Genomic DNA, 18,082 nt, shown 5'->3' with positions numbered 1-18,082 from the left:
TAGAAGGTTTAGGTTGAGAAAAGAATGAGGAATGTACGCCTCCATGCCAGATACTAACACCTCTGTTATGCGTTCAGCACAAAGAGATGGGTCTCTGACACGGAAGCAATAATCATTCCAGGAAAATCAGCATAATACCTCCTCAGGTCCCCCAACTGGCAGAGGCAAAACGCCAGAGGCACCTTCGCTTTGGGGATCCTGCGGAGGGATTGGAAAAATAGGACAAGATACAGAAATGAGATTGTGATCGGAGGAGCCCAACGGAGATGAAAGGGTGACAGCATAAGCAGAAGGGTTAGAGGTGAGGAAGAGATCAAGAATGTTGGGCGTGTCTCCAAGACGGTCAGGAATACGAGTAGGGTGTTGCACCAGTTGCTCTAGGTCATGGAGGATAGCAAAGTTGAAGGCTAGTTCACCAGGGTGGTCAGTGAAGGGAGAGGAAAGCCAAAGCTGGTGGTGAACATTGAAATCTCCAAGAATGGAAATCTCAGCGAAAGGGTAGAGGGACAGAATGTGCTCCACTTTAGAAGTTAAGTAGTCGAAGAAATTACTATAGTCAGAAGAGTTAGGGGAGAGATAAACAGCACAGATGAATTTAGTTTGAGAGTGACTGTTAAGTCGTAGCCAGATGGTGGAAAATTCGGAAGACTCAAGAGCGTGGGCACGAGAGCAAGTTAAGTCGTTGTGTACATAGACGCAACATCCAGCTTTGGAATGAAAATGAGAATAGAGAAAGTAGGAGGGAACAGAGAAGGGGCTACTGTCAGTTGCCTCAGACAGCTGTGTTTCGGTGAGGAAAAGAAGATGAGGTTTAGTAGAGGAGAGGTAAGCCAGGCATTATTAAGTCTTTTATCAGTAACAAATTTAGATTTAATTGGGAAACTCTGATTATAACATTCGTAGAAGAGAGAGAGAGAGAGAGAGAGAGAGAGAAAGAGATTTTAGTAATAGTAGTAGTATTAGTAGCAGTAGCAGTAGCAGTAGCAGTAGCAGCAGCAACAGCAGCAGCAGTAGTGGTAATAGTATTAAGTAGTATCAGTAGTAAAAATAGTTATAGTAGTGGTAGTAGTAGTAGAAATACAAGTAATATGTTGTTATTCTCTAAGGTGTACGTTTGTCAAATTTCATTACCTAAATATTTATTTTCTCCTTTGCAAGATTTTCCAGCATATCTATCACACACACACACACATACACACACACACACACACACACACACACACACACACACACACACACACACACACACACACACACACACACACACACACACACACACACACACACACGGCCCGGTAGCTCAGTTGTTAGAGCGCTGGCTTCACAAGCCAGAGGATCGGGGTTCGATTCCCCGGCCGGGTGGAGATATTTGGGTGTGTCTCCTTCACGTGTAGCCCTGTTCACCTAGCAGTGAGTAGCTACGGGATGTAAATCGAGGAGTTGTGACCTTGTTGTCCCGGTGTGTGGTGTGTGCCTGGTCTCAGGCCTATCCGAAGATCGGAAATAATGAGCTCTGAGCTCGTTCCGTAGGGTAACGTCTGGCTGTCTCGTGAAAGACTGCAGCAGATCAAACAGTGAATTACACACACACACACACACACACACACACACACACACACACACACACACACACACACACACACACACACACACACACACACACTGCGTAGTGTAGTGGTTAGCACGCTCGACTCACAATCGAGAGAGCCGGGTTCGAGTCTCGGGAAACGGGGAGGCAAATGGCAATCCTCTTAATGTGTAGCCCCTGTTCACCTAGCAGCAAATAGGTACGGGATGTAACTCGAAGGGTTGTGGCCTCGCTTTCCCGGTGTGTGGAGTGTGTTGTGGTCTCAGTCCTACTCGAAGATCGGTCTATGAGCTCTGAGCTCGCTCCGTAATGGGGAAGACTGGCTGGGTGACCAGCAGACGACCGAGGGGAATTACACACACACACACACACACACACACACACACACACACACACACACACACACACACACACACAACGACCTTCCAATTTCTCACGCACTATAGAGAGACAGACAGACAGACAGACAGACAGAGACAGAGGGACAAACAGACAGAAACAGAGACAAGCATACAGCGAGACAGCGAAGCACCACACAAAGATACAGACAGGGACCAACACCAAGATGTAACCAGCGCAACCTTTAACCTTCCTGAGATACCTTCCATCATTAGTCACAGTTTTCTCGGCCAGACTCAGATACTACGCTCGGCTCAGTGCAGGAAGGTAGGTAGGAAAGGGGGCAGGTTAGCAGGGAGGCATGATGACAGGTAGTCAGGTAGGCAAGGAAGCAGGGAAGGCACAGGTATGAATGAGCAATTAGGAGCCGGAACCCACGTGGCGGATCATTGATAACGATATCCGCTGATGGAAGGAAGATGTGGAGTGTTGCGTGCAGGACTGGAGATGAAAATTTGATGATGAAGGAAAGAGACTCATAGAAAATGGATAATCGGGAAATCAAAAGGTTGGGAATAGAGATAAATACAGAGAAGATGCAATAGGTAACAGAAACTAATAAAAGGGGGAAGGTGTAATTGATGAGAAAATCTGAGTGAAGTGGAACATTTTATGAAGAATGGAAAAGACTCATAAAGAGAGAGAGAATTGAAACTAAGAAAATACTAAAGATGATAAGAAAAGATAAGTTGAGAAAATCAAATAAAAAATGAAGGAGCAATAGATGAGGTAAAATAAGAGAAGCTAAAAGAGGATTTGATAACAGGAAACATACGTAGATAAATGAAGAAATGGAGAGTCAGAAGATGAAGATTCAATAGACGAAAAAAAGTTGAAAAGGTGAATATTTGAAAGATGAGGGGCTACTAGAAAGTGGACGATGATTTGATGAAAGAAAGAGTGAAAAGGATGGAATGAAGAATCAGAAGATAGAGAAAGGTGGAGAGAAGATGAAGTACAGGATAAGATCAACAAAAAAAATTTAATGAACAATCTAAGGGAAAAGATGCGCATAAAGATCAATGAGCGAAAAAGTACTGTAAATACGTGGAAAGAAGATGAAAATGAGAACGGAAATAGTTGAGGAAAGAAGATGAAACGGTGAAAAGATAAAAGATATAGAGAGATATAACAACCAGATACGTGAACAAATTAAATAAGTAAAAACTACGATAATCTGAAAAGAGGAAATAAAAAACGGAAAGGGAAGAGAAACAGAAACTTATGGAAGAGAATTCTCGAGAATTTGCACAAAGAACATAAAGAAAATGGGAAACAAAGAGTGAGGGATGAAAAGTAAACATAGACATGGAAAGCAGGTAAAACGTATAGATTGATGATGTAATGGAAGACGTATGCATAGAAGAGGAAAAATATCAATACACACACACACACACACAGAGAGAGAGAGAGAGAGAGAGAGAGAGAGAGAGAGAGAGAGAGAGAGAGAGAGGTGAAAGTGGAAAAGCTCCAAGTTTAGGGAAACAGACGGGGGAAAACTGCACCAGGCGAGTAAAAGTTAGAGAGGCTCGTGGTGGAGTGGTGGAGGAGGATTAGCGGAGGACTAGTGTGAAAGTGGAGGGTGGATTTACATGGATAAGAGGAGGATTCAAGCACGTGTTGGTTACTTTATTGCTCTTAGTGCTACTGAGTTGGAAAAAAGTAGGAGAAACAAGAAATAGATAAGATAAAGTTTGTGGAGAACAGAGAGGTTGAGGGACAGAGGATGCACTAATGTGAAGAGGTGGAGAGGCTGGAGTTTGTGGGGGAGACAATAAAAGAGTAACATTACAGGGAGACAGAATAAAAGAAAGAGAGAGATAAGAGTGAAGAGAAGGTAATGCCGAGGTGGAATACCTTTGAGGAGCCATATGTGGTCGACAGACGAGCCAGAGAGAGAGAGAGAGAGAGAGAGAGAAAGAGAGAGAGGTGGAGGGGGGATAGGTTTCTCCAGAAGCACAAATTGAAGCAAGGGGAACACAAAGGAGAATGTTTTCATTTTTATTCATTTTGTGCCTCGGTCCCACAACCACCACTCAAAAAGAGATAGTGCGCTCTCTCTCTCTCTCTCTCTCTCTCTCTCTCTCTCTCTCTCTCTCTCTCTCTCTCTCTCTGACCTTTCCTGCCCTGTAGGACTAAATCAAATAAGCACACACACACACACACACACACACACACACACACACACACACACACACACACACACACACACACACACACACACACACACACACACACACACACACACACACACACACACACAGAAAGAGAGAGAGAGAGAGAGAGAGAAAGCACAAAAAAGAACATACCGTTCATTTATTTCTAACCAGTCATAATTCTTCATTCCACCACCACCACCACCACCACCACCACCACCATCCGTGCCGGACTTCGTATTTCGCAGCCAACAAAGACGCGGTGCAGTTCACAAACACAATACCTCAGGAAATACAAACACCAAGCAGCTGGGCGGACACAAGCCAGCCTCTGAGGACTTATTGGGTCATGCCAGGTCGTAGCTATAGAACAGAAATAGATAAAAAGAAAAAAAATGTAAACGAAATGACGAGAGAGAGAGAGAGAGAGAGAGAGAGAGAGAGAGAGAGAGAGGGGCTGGGGGTTCCGCTGTGTAGGGAGAGAGAAGCGAAGTCGAAGGGCGATAGAAAACTTGAAGGAGAGAGCGGATATGAGAAGCCAGTCCCACACGCATCCTCAGCCTCCCTCGTTAGGATATTGAGGTTAGGAAGAGAGGCTGTGGGCTGTGGGAGTAATGAACAAGATGGGAGAGGATGGAAGGAAAGCGATTTAGATGATCGGATGTAGGCCTGGCGATGTGGTTGATGAGATAGAGGAGAGGAGATCGAGATAAACATGTGTGGTGATTGGAAAGGCTAAGATATGAAAGGAAAATAAAGGTAGTTGTACAGGTAAGAAGTATTTGACCTGTATCTAAGAAAAAGGAATACATGCTGAGGAAAACTGAATAAACCTGAAGGATTATGAGTAAGAACTGAAGGAAAATTAAGATTGATATACACGTAAAATATTTATCTATACCAGACAAGAGAGAGAGAGAGAGAGAGAGAGAGAGAGAGAGAGAGAGAGAGAGAGAGAAATAAACATAGAGGATTATGAGGAAGGGTTAACTTTGGAGACATAATGAATGTAAAAATAAAAGTACAGGTATGAAATAGTTCACCTGCACGAGAGAGTAAGCTTGTCTGTAAACTGGAAACATTAAACATGAAAAATAATGTGAAAAATTTAGGTGTAAAGGTAAACAAAGATAGATATTTAAGTAGGAAACAATTTGTACAAGGAAATAAGTTCACCTGCAGATTGGAAATACGTGGAGGATGAGCCAAGGTGAGACTGAAGGTGGGAGGACATGAGGGAAGGGATATAAGAATGGAATTAATTATTTTGCAGGTGAGAAAGAAAGGCTTAGAGATGAGATTAAGTTGGGCGTGTGATGTAAAGGTGAAGGACACAAGACCAGGACGGAAAGGACCTCGTGGGTGAATAGAATTACTTAAGTGATGAGAAGGAAGCATGAAAGGGTCGAGGAATAAGGAGGGAGTGAAGAGGACGAGATGGTGGCGTCATTCTGATTTTTATTCCTTCAGTACCATGGCATCAGTTAAATAATGTTCCTGGTATCACTAAGGGGTTAGAATACGTTCAGCACCTTCTTTTTTCTTATGAATGGTTTAAATGTTATCAATATCTGTTCATCCACTACAATTATTTTTTTTTTTTCTTCTCTCTCTCTCTTCTGGCTAAAATTTGTGTTCTGAAAAGCTTTGCTCTCTCATAACGACTATTTTAAAGATCACAAAAGGTCACAGGTGATTAGAAGGCTTTTCAAGAGTGTTTCTTTTGTTGATAATATGAAAATTTTCTAAATTTATTACTAAAGCACTTTAAACAGACGTAAAGCCAGAGTACATGAAATGTTTTAGAATATGGTTCTAGCAATTGATGACCCTGTGAAGTTTGAAAGTCAGTAGCAATGAATAGTTTAAATAAAGAAATCAGTCGCGTTTCCATGTCTAAGCTTTCGTGGTAGCGAGAAAAAAAAAAAAAAAAATATATATATATATATATATATATATATATATATATATATATATATATATATATATTTATTTATTTATTTATTTATTTATTTATACTTAATTGATACTGCACATACATTCACTTCTACTCGAACATTATTGACTATTCTTTGAATTTTGGAAAACGGACTAAGTACGAAAGAAATCTATAAAGAAAAAATTGAAAAAGGCACATCACTTCAGGTATAAGTAAGAGAGAGAGAGAGAAAGAGAGAGAGAGAGAGAGAGAGAGAGAGAGAGAGAGAGAGAGAGAGAGAGAGAGAGAGAGAGAGAGAGAGAGAGAGAGAGCTTATATGATTAATGATGTTAACCGAACTAATGATTAGCATTTAACTTTCTCATAATTCCGTTATAGCCTGACATCTGCGTCATTGTTTTGGCCGGACAGAATTTCGTGTCTTCCTCTCTAATTTATAGCGGAGAATAATTACATTTCCGGCACCAACTTGTCAGGAACCACCAACTGGACTTTATTCACCGTTCGTTTTAGGATCCGACAAAAAAAAGAAAAAAAACAAAAAATCAAGGAGCCGTTGAAGGACCTTAAGGATTCTTTGGGTTTATTACAGATTACCCCAATCCAGCCCATCCATCCCACGTCCTTATCTCCCATCATTGTTCCTCCCCACGTCACCTTTCCGCACCGTGAGTTCATAACCGATAAGCCTAACAATACCTAAGAACTCACCACTAACTCACTTTCAAACTCACTCTTTTTTCGTAGATGAATTATTTCACTGCTATATGATTGCTTTCTTTATTCAACAACAACTTTTATAGGCTTTCATTTGGGGAGTACAATCTCTTAACTGAATCTTCGAGCCAGAAAAGTAAAATTAAAGTTCTTGTTTTTTTTTTTTTTTTTTTTTTTTTTTTTTGTGCGTCGTAATTAATGATTTGTTAAAGTTCTCATTATTGGCAAATATTGACCATAGAAGTGTATAGAGTTGACGGATTAGCCTAGAATAGATGGGCAACTAACGAAAATACGTAGTGAGAATTGAGGAACCGTTTGTTTTAGTGAGAGTGCAACTTAATTCCATTTTTCTTCATTTATTTTCCTCAGATTTTGCTTATTTCCTCATTAATTTCTTTGTGCTCTCCAAAATGATTTCAAGATTCATGTTAAGGTGACGGATCTACCCGGAGAATATTGAGTAGGCCCTGTGCTCCACATTGTCTCTTGCCCAGCATTATCGCTTTCTTGTTATTTCATTATGCTCTTCGAATCTTTTTTTTTTTCTCTCTCTCAAGTTACGAGTCCTTTTGAGTTTCCGAAGTGACGTTTTTCAACCTTTGCCAACACTCTCCTTTACTCTACAGCTTCCAACGTTATTTTTTCCATGCCGTTCATCACTGGTCCAATCCTATCCTATAGCCATTAACTTATTTCGAGAAGACTCTGGGATCCTGTAAAATCCTCTCCCCTCCTGGCCCCGATCCGTGATTATCGCTGCGTGCCAGGCTCTTCCAGTGTTGTCCCTCCTCCTTCCTTCATTCCGTCCTTCTCTAACGCACCAGCTTACTCCATCCCCCCCAATCTCCATTAGTATTCAATACCATCCACTAGCATTCAATACCCTCCACTAGCATCCAACAGCTTCCACTAGCATCCAATAGCTTTCACCAACCTCCCACAGCCTACGACAGCCTTCTCCAGCCTCCACCAGCCTCCAAAGACCACCAGTATCCTTCACAATCCTCATCCATCCTTTATAAGCTTTCAAAATCCTCCACCAGCCTTGCAAAATCTAGTACAACAGCCTCCACTACCCTCCGCTAGCATCCATTGGACTTCACCAGCTTCCACTAACCATTACCTACAATCAAGGTCTTCCAACGGTCTTCATCAGCCTCTAAAACCCTCCATTAGACTCCATCAACCTCCATCAACCTCTAAAACTATTCAATGGTCTCCCATAGCCTCCCCTAGCCTCCCAGTCTCCACTAGTCTCCTCAAGCCTCCACTAACCTCCCACAGCCTCCAAAAGCCTCCCACAGCCTACACTACCAACCTCTCGAAGCCTTCACAAGCATCTCCTAAATTCAGCAAGCCTCTCTCCGTCTCTCAGCCTTCAAAACCTCCCACAAGTTACCAGCCTTCCCACCCTCACTAGTCTGCTGTACGTCTCACACGACCATCCACTGACCTGAGTGAAGGCGTCTCAAGACATTGCATTTTGTTAAGTAAAAGAAGACGAGGAAGATTCTGGGAATTTATGCAAAAATGGGAAGCTCGGAGACAAGAGAGAGAGAGAGAGAGAGAGAGAGAGATAGGTAAGAGCTGTAGTTTTATTTTAGTGAAAGGTGAGTAGATGGACGTTACGATACCAGTTCTGAACATCAGAATTGAGATTTTAGATACGTTTAGTGAATCATCAAGGCGTCTTAGTGAAGTATTTTAATGTAATAATATGTAACTTTAAGTAAAACTTCTAAAAAATTATAAATAAACGAATAGATGAATATACAGCAGACCACTAAATAAAAAGAATAATCAGTGTTTAATAGGCTGAGTACATATCAATTCCATATTTTGCGGAATTAACTCATGAATCGAGACTAAACAATTCGGCCCGTAATATATCTTTGAATCACTCTGTTTGTGTTCATACGTCATTCGTTTCATTTATCGCTTCCTTTTCATTCCATGTCACCTTTCGTACATTTATACGCACGCTAACCTAACTCCACCAAACCTAATCTAATCTAACCAAAGCTAACTCAATCCAACTTAATCTAATCTATCTTAACCTAACCTAACCTAACTTAACAATTTACCTCTAATTTTTTTCTTCTTGTTCACTCTTCCTCGCCTATCTCACATTTCTAATCACACTAACCATACCTTACTCAACTTGACGTAACCTAACTGATCACATTATTCATTATGTTTACCCATTACCACCTTTCTTACATTTCTACACACTAACTGCCTGATAAGTTTTTTTTTATTTCCACACTTACAACCATTGGTGACGTAACTTTTTGTTGCTCCTCATACCGTTTACTTTTCCTTTCCCGTTTTCAATATCTAGTGTTACGTAACTGACAACCTGGACGTAAAAAAAAAAAATATCCAATGGCAAGTTTTTCTTTTCCTTCTTTGCGCTCTCCATCTTAAGAAGTCTGGTCAAGGGAACAAAAATAAAAGAGAAAAAACACTTTGTTTATTAGCCCACTCCTCCACTCCTCAAAAAGTCAATTACAGAAGATTATGAAAGTTATAGAAGGTGAAACACTAATTTAACATTCCACACTTTGTTGCATCACTATGTTGTATTATGTAAGGCCATGTTGCCGTGAGCAGCAACGTAATATATTAAACACACCCATTATACTCCGTATGTTCCGCTGCATCGTGAAATATTACACCGAGAACGTGCGCGGAGTGAGAGATACCAGGTGGAAAGATAAGGCGAAGAACCTCAAACGTCCTCCTTTTCCTACTCTGTCCATTTCCCACCTTTTCTTCCTCGTTCTCTTCCCCTTCCTCGTTCTCCACCTGTCGCTCTCCTTCCCAGTCACCTTTGAGCCTGGACAAGGGGCGTGCAAGGGCGGGAGTGACGTGAATCCCCATGAATAACCCTGAATATGATCTGCAGGCTGGAAAGGACCATTGCTAACACGGCATTTCGCCCTGTGCTGGAAAAGCGTCCTGTAAATTCCTTCTTGGCGGGCAGCGGGGAAAGAAATGACAGGGAAGGGATTTCGTTCATACGCTTTACTTGCCTCGTGACTCAACGCCGTGTCCACTGAGCGAGGTTGGCGCGGCGCTGTTGTTCATGCTGCGAGAGGGGAAGGCGACGAGGGGGTCTCTGCTGGTCACCGCTCAGACATTCGAGTGAAATATGCAACACATGTAGGAGGGTAGGAAGCTGCGTTGCCAAGAGAGAGAGAGAGAGAGAGTGTGTGTGTGTGTGTGTGTGTGTGTGTGTGTGTGTGTGTGTGTGTGTGTGTGTGTGTGTGTCTGTATGTGTGTGTGCCGTCACATGCACCGGGAAACATACTAACTGGCATATCAGACTCGAAAAAATAACGCAGAGAATTGTTGCCACGGAAAAGAAAAGAAGAAAACGCTCATTGACACAAACATGGTTGGACGTGACAAACACCGCCCGGCCCCTCTACTCCTCCTCCTCCCGCCCTTCAGCCCCGCTAGGGAAAGTAAGGCGAGGGAGGGGGACGTTGCAGAAAAATTCGTTGACTGTTCAGAATATTACGTCTAGACATGAACTTTTTTCATTTAATTTTGCAGGGAGAGAGAGAGAGAGAGAGAGAGAGAGAGAGAGAGAGAGAGAGAGAGAGAGAGAGAGAGAGAGAGAGTGGGGAGGAGTTATGGGGTATACACACAGTCGGATTGTTGTCAAGGATTATCTGAAGTAAGGAGAAGGGGCAGGATTAACTTTAGACAAGGAAAAGACAAACCTTGGTCCTTTTCTTTAGAGAGAGAGAGAGAGAGAGAGAGAGAGAGAGAGAGAGAGAGAGAGAGAGAGAGAGAGAGAATCATGTTTCCATTCATACATTTCATTCAGTACCGTTTACTACTTTGATATACTTTCCCTTGGAGATTGAAAGTCACAGAGGTATAAAAGAGTAACGTAATATTGCTTGAGACCTTGGATACAATGAATAACAGTAAAATTAACGTCTTAGGACTAGAAGTTAAAAATTTAAGTTTGTCACATAATGTGCTTAAAGAAAGAGATAGGTGTAAGTAAACTTTCAAATAATGTCGAGTTACTTGATTAAAGTCAGTATGAATATTATTAGGACTAAATGAAGGAGAAACTTTAACAGATTAGATAATGGCATGATTAGAGAAGATAGGTAGGTATGGATCATTCCTAGTTTAAGATTGCCAAGTTACACATATAGGTACAGATATACCGTAACAGGTCAACTTGGCTTACAACTATTTTCAACACGTAGATATATTTTGTACAAAGATAACAACGTATAGTTTTAATGTCATTTTTAAAGACTTTTTGTGTTTCTGTGTTCTTAACCAGCTGGCTTCATTGAGGGTTACCTGGGATCGTTGAGGCAAAAGTCAGCGTTCTTTCTATATGCTGAAAAAAGATCCCCATGAAAAAAAAGAAATGTTATGTGTAGCTCTGAAGGCTTTCTGCAGTCTCCCTTATATTCTTATGTTTGTAACTAGCTGGCTGCATGAGTGTTGACCGGGACAGTTGAGGCAAAATCTAGGGCTGTTTCCACGCGGTGATAAAGAAGTGCCTCCCCCACAAAAAACTGTCATAAAGGCATAAAATGTTTAAAAGCTTCCTGCTATAACATGGAAATGCTCGCATCTCCCTCTCATCCTGTCTGGCGAAGGTTCTGTCCGAGCACATCGTTTAGTTTTATTGGATTCCGTGTTTGTTTCTAACGGGGAATGTTTACGTCTCACCAAGCAGGCCACCCGGAGCCGCCCACCCTCTCACACTTCGCCAGGGAGAGAGGTAATTCAATTAAACTCATCCCGGAGGGACTTCCAAACCATATGACAAATTCCTTTCGTTTTTTCCATATGACTTTATTTTCCAATATATGTTTTATTTCCGTGTATGAGAGAGAGAGATAGTGTCTTGTTCCCCCTTTTTGTGAGATAATCGCTTCAAGGGCCTTTTATTCCCATAAAGCATTGCATGCTGACAGTCATTGCCCCCAGCTGACGGGCGGTGAAGGTCAGCAGGAAAGGGGAGGTGTGGAGGAATCTTGCCAAGGAATAGAGGCCAGGAATGTCGAGTGGATGAGAAGAGGGTGTGGAAAGATGAAGGTTGAGTGTTAGGAAGATATGAGAAATATATAGAAAGCTTGAGGACAGAATATTGGAAGGTAATATAATACGAATGAATAAGGGATGTGAAAACGATCAATTACTCTAAAAAATAAGATAGAAAAAAGTGAAAAAAAAATAGAATGAGAATGATAGTTTTGCCAGTGATTACTACACCTCACAAAAAGACGCAGTATATACACTCTTACGCTCTTACTAATACAATCATTAATTCCATTCGTTTTTATTACCTGCCCGTCTGCTATTCCAGCCAAACCCATCAAACCTCCTTACTTACCCATTTAATTCTTTACTCTGTCTTTTTCCAATCAAGACTCATTAACACATGTGAAGCATAGCTAGATAGGTTAACTAGATGTGTATTAGCAATGACAGGCATTAAATGAGTCTCAAAAGAAAGGTTTACGTTGTTCTTTGGTTAATCTGTCATACTACGTAAACTTATGAGTGTTTTTTTTTTTTTTTTTTTTTCTTTTTTTTTTTTTTTTGTTACTGATAATCCAGAATAGCCGTTAGTCGTTAACCTTCCAAAAGAATCAAAACCCTCTTGAAAACCTCACTAACTTCCACTAGAGCCTGATACAAGTAGCCAAGATAAGACACTTAAACGTTTTGAGATTAATACGAACCTTAAACTTGACACAAAAAGGATGCCTCTGCCACCCTCTACTACCTCCTTTGCGTGTTAATTGAGTCGCCATAGAGGGGACGTTATCTTGCCCCGCACCTTCCTCTCTCTCCGTTCACTCATTATTTAAACACATTATTTCTACCAGCTATGATGAGGCGCTATTGTCCCCTCTTGCTCCCGGCGCTTCCCTCCACTGTGCGTTAATTCACTCATTCCATACACTTTTTGTCCCCTTTCTTCTTCCCTATTAACTGTCTACATGAAGGCGCTATTTGTCTTGTTCGTCTTGTTTATCTTCACTTTAGTGCCAGTTAATAGAGGTCGTGGATCACTAGAGTGTTCCCCAAGCCAGCAGTTTTAATTGCCTGAGTGTCCTAAATAAAACTGCATCTGACGTTTACTTTTATTCTTGGCTCTTCGTGTCTCGAGTTAGCTGTCACCACCACCACCACCACCAATGCCACTAGCACTACCTGCACTGCTGCAACCACCAACATCACCACCACCAAGGCTTCAATGAGGATATTGCTCGCTCTCGAAAACTTTGAGCCAACTGCTACGAGAAGAAAAGTTAATCTTGACCACCAAACTTACAATGCTGTTCCTCACCTTGCTTCCTTCCTTCCTTCCTTCCTTCCTTCCTTCCTTCCTTCCTTCCTTCCTTCCTTCTTTCCTTCCTCCCTGCCTTCTCGCACACACACACACACACACACACACACACACACACACACACACACACACACACACACACACACACACACCACTTATCCTCGCACTTGCTCTTCCCCACCACATCCGTGTCGTCCACCAGTCACGCACCTCTCTCAGGTAAACTCTCTTTTAGCGGGGAAGACGCGACGGGCTCGGAAGAGAGGTAGGGGATTGGAGTAGTTGTGAAGACGGAGAGAAGAATGTTATAAGGATGCTGGAGGGAAGGAAGGAGTGGAAGAAGGTGAATAGAGAAGCATCTACTCTCTGAAAGCGTCCCTCTTTCCTAGCCTTTCTTTTCTCTTCCTTCCCCTTCCTGTCCTCCCCTCTCTCCCTTCCTTCCATCCTGCTCCCATCGATAGCCAGGAGATTGCCTTCATTGATTGGTGAGCGCCGATGCTCATTTATTCAATTTGAAGACGTGCTTGTGCTTCATTCATATGGAACTTGAGTATGTATTTACCCTGGTGAATGTTTTTTTTTTTTATTGTTGTTTTATTTAGAAAGCTATGTCGCTCCTAATTAGATAGTTGTAGAAGGTTATAAAAGTAACGTGTCTTGATGCATATTGTGTTTTCTTCGTTTTTTCTTCAATTATCCCAGATTTATGAGGTTTCACTCGATTAATTACACATTAGTGGGTCTGTAAACAAGTGACTTCGAGAATACAAACTGTGGATTCATCGGGTAGCTGTGAGGTGGCGGGAGAAGTTAGGTGTTAATGGAATTCCACGAAGTAAGTGTTCCTCCACTCACAACACTTCCCCGGGGCAGGAAAGTTACGTGTTTCTGTTTTGATAGTGCGCTGATGGTTGCCGTAACTTTCTTAATGAACCGTGCACCCGTGGAAGGTAGCGTAGGGGAGAAGAAGGTACAGTACATAATCAGTATTCCAGTAACGCACCGTACTCACTGTTTTGCTTCTCTTGCCAGTCTCAGTCTTATCTAAATACCATGTCTGCTGTTAGACGGCTGTTAAGACTGTCAGCAGATTAGAGGGTTTGTGAGTAAAATAGAGAGAAATCATTACCAAGGCTGAAGTTCAATTAGTGCGGATGTTTACTCTACTTCTTACTATTATTATTCATACTTACATACATACATACATACATACATATACACATAAATACTTGTAATAGGTAATTAAGGACCAATTTCACTTTTTTTTTATTGCTCGGGATTTTACCAATATGAGAAGCGTTTAGGTTGGAAAACTTATATAAAGACTGTGGAATTGGCCCTGTTGCCTTACCAGTTCCTATCTTTGCACGCTCTCAAACGTAAAGCAGCGGTCAAAGTTGATTGTGACACTAGTAGTCTTGATCACGGCTGAAGTACTTTTGTTACTTAGCTAGCAAACGAAAATAGGTGACTGGCTCTAAAATGTAAACTAACGAAAAAGACGATCTGGAGGTACAACACCGCTATACACACCACCAGCCTCGTTAAACAAGATATTCTGCATTCTATAAATCAATACTCAGTCAGTAGTGATCGAGAAAAGACAACAATGTATAGATATATAGAAGAAAGCTAACAGACATACAAGTGGCACTCTTAATAAAACATCCGTACCTACTATATATATTCATCCATTATTCCCAATAATAAATCGACTCAATCCTCATTTAATGTTTCTGTTGACTCAGTACATGAATCTTAATTTTCCTCGTATTTCCCTATCTACTCCTAACATTTGCATGGCTTACTGATGTTCTTGATGAAAAATGTCAGAGTTATTCAAATTACTATGAATTTTTTTTTCTTTTTTTTTTTCTTTTTTTTATTGGACAGTTGATCAGTACAATCCGTTTCATTCACATCTCACGTACATGACACTACAACCAGGAGACGAGACATGACCAGTATGGACAACAATGGCAACAAAGCAAACGTAGCTTTTCTCCTCAGCCTTTCCCAGTGCCTCTCGTCCCCTCCCAACCCTAACTACTAGCTCTCCTAAACCCATCTCGTGCCACCCACCCCTACCCAGCCAAGCCAAGCTAAGCCCCTCACCGCCACCCTCCTCCTCCCTCATACAGGACGCTAAGGGCAGAGAGGTCGCGGCCATTGTGCAGACGGCCACACACTGTTTACCGTCTCATTTTTCCGAAGCTCTCAGTTCCCCATACAGGAGAAAAGAACGAAGGAAAGTAAAGAAACTGATTGAATTATGTTAGATTTCTGCTTTTCCTTCTTGCTCATTTTTGGTCAAGTAAACTTATTTAGATAATGACATGTTAATTTTATCATTTGTCGTATTTACTTCAGCAGTTTCTCATTATATGATTTCTTCACAAGCTCTTAAAACGTGAAAAATAGTAAAAGAAATAAAGAAAGTAAGAAAATGGTTCACCCTGTGTTCCTCAATTTTTGTTTTTCGTTTTATTGTAATCAGAAGTCGAATAAGATTTCATTTTTACTTGGTCATTTGTTTCACTTATTCCAACAATATTTTGTCAACTGGCTTACAAACAAACCCCTTAATGCGTGAAAACGTGAAACTAACGGACTATCACAATGCCAGAAGAATTCAGACAAAAAAGTGAAAAGTATAATATAAAAGACTATGGAAAGTTTAAAAGATTTTTTAAAGATCATGAAGCAGACTGTTATGTTGTTAGCCGAATTGGCCCTGAAAGTAACCCATTTTTCTTTTTTATTGCTGTATCCCATTTTCTTATTTTATACTGATTTTTTATATTATTACTATTTGTATTAGATGTTTAGTCATAGCGTTTACATAAGTTTATTCACCTTGTGTTTATATGCTTTATGTTTTTGTAATGTAATGAAATAGAGGGAATTAATTGTGATGAGTAGCGATGCCAAGTGTAAACATAAGTGGGGGGAAGCGCGTCTGCCTGGCAACTTGAGACAAAGGGAACGAGAAAAATTGATTTGAGAGAATGCGGTGGGTTTTCTGTGATTTGTGGAGTACGGAGGGATTGTGTGGAGGAGTTCGGGGTGTGATGTCGTTTTCCTGTAGTACAGGATCAGGTTGGTGTACTCTATAAATGTTGCCAAGAGCTTTTGTCTGGTGAATATAGAGGTTGAAATGGAGGTTCAGGTGTTTTGTGGTGACTGTCCAATTTTGGTGGCATCTGGGGAGTTAGTAAGTGTGACAGCCGAGGTATTAAGAGTTGTGGTGTATTGTAGTGGTGGAGTGGTGATGTTTTAAGTATGATAAGGTGTAATATTGCACGGTAGAAAGTGTCTAAAGGAAATGTGTACCTGTAGTGAAAGACTAAAAAGTGCGAAATTTGAAAAATGCTACTTAGAATTCTGACCACACCTGTACTGTCACCTGGAACCTCTTAGTGGCAGTACAGATGGTGCCCTTACGGTAACATACAGCCTAACGGTGCATTTGGTCTGTAATGTAAAGCGTGAAAGAAATGGTTCCATGTAACCGACCAGAACGAGCAACAAAGGAAAGGGGAGCAAAGAGGCGGTGAGGTTCAATGCTGTGTAGTACTCGAAGGTCTGGCAGGGCACACACACATATGATAATAATGCTATTGCTATTGTTACTATTACTACTAGTACTAGTACTACTACTACTACTATTACTACTACTACTTCTGCTGCTGCTGCTGCTGTTATTGCTACTGCTACTGCTGCTATTTTTTTTTTTTTTATGTTATGGCCTATAGCGCCTGTTGTTATTCTTGAAGAGTATGAGAAGCGTTGTCCAGCTTAGACCCATTAGCGGCGCTGGCAATTTTATTTATAGTGGTACCCATATTACGGCGCATATCACCTACCCAGGTCATCTTTGGTGTAAGGCAATTACACCTCCACCTAGAACCTGGGTATCATGGTGACATATAGGTAATTTTAAACCACTGGACAAATGGCAAAGTTTCAAGGCCGTACTTGGTGGGATTCGAACCTACGCGTGGACATCTGCCAGATCCCATGCTCAGCACCTTATCCACTACGCCACCGCCTCCCCTTAAAAAAAAAAATAAAAAAAAAAAAAAAAATTATAATGCTACTGCAGCCATTTTGCAAATTCAGATGGGAAAAAGTTTTGCAGTCTAAAACATTTTTTTCTGTAATTAGGTATAGTTTTACATTGTTATTAGCAAACACACACACACACACACACACACACACACACACACACACACACACACACACACACACACACACACACACACACACCGAGTAGTGTAGCGGTTAGCACGCTTGACTCACAATCAAGAGGGCAGGGTTCGAATCCCGGCAAGCGGCGACGCAAATGGGCAAGTCTCTTAATGTGTGGCCCCTGTTCACCTAGCAGTAAATAGGTACGGAATGTAACTCGAGGGGTTGTGGCCTCGCTTTCCCGGTGTGTGGAGTGTGTTGTGGTCTCAGTCCTACCCGAAGATCGGTCTATGAGCTCTGAGCTCGCTCCTTAATGGGGAAGACTGGCTGGGTGACCAGCAGACGACCGAGGTGAATCACACACACACACACACACACACACACACACACACACACACACACACACACACACACACAAACGGACGCACGCACGCACGCACGAACGCACACACACACACACACACACACACACACACACACACACACACACACCGCCTCCCTTAAAAAAAAAAAAATAAATAAATAAATAAAAAAAAATTATAATGCTACTGCAGCCATTTTGCAAATTCAGATGGGAAAAAGTTTTGCAGTCTAAAACATTTTTCTCTGTAATTAGGTATAGTTTTACATTGTTATTAGCAAACACACACACACACACACACACACACACACACACACACACACACACACACACACACACACACACACACACACCGAGTAGTGTAGCGGTTAGCACGCTTGACTCA

General features: G+C 41.5%; 2 protein-coding genes across 2 annotated transcripts in view; one reads left to right on the top strand and one right to left on the bottom strand.

Moving 5' to 3' along the window:
- Positions 1–18,082, bottom strand: part of LOC123506097 (potassium/sodium hyperpolarization-activated cyclic nucleotide-gated channel 3-like) — a 927,743-nt gene that overhangs the window by 879,869 nt on the left and 29,792 nt on the right. The gene's annotated exons all lie outside the window — the stretch shown is intronic.
- On the top strand, positions 2,292–8,222 carry LOC123506169 (early nodulin-75-like). The gene is made up of 2 exons (XM_045258084.1): positions 2,292–2,333; positions 7,746–8,222. Exons 1-2 carry the CDS (start codon positions 2,292–2,294, stop codon positions 8,220–8,222), a joined length of 519 nt encoding a protein of 172 aa, XP_045114019.1.

This window comes from Portunus trituberculatus, chromosome 19 (genome assembly GCF_017591435.1).
Source record: "Portunus trituberculatus isolate SZX2019 chromosome 19, ASM1759143v1, whole genome shotgun sequence".
NCBI lineage: Eukaryota > Metazoa > Arthropoda > Malacostraca > Decapoda > Portunidae > Portunus > Portunus trituberculatus.
The sequence above is the reverse complement of the archived record's forward strand: the minus strand, read 5'-3'. Positions and strand labels throughout refer to the sequence as shown.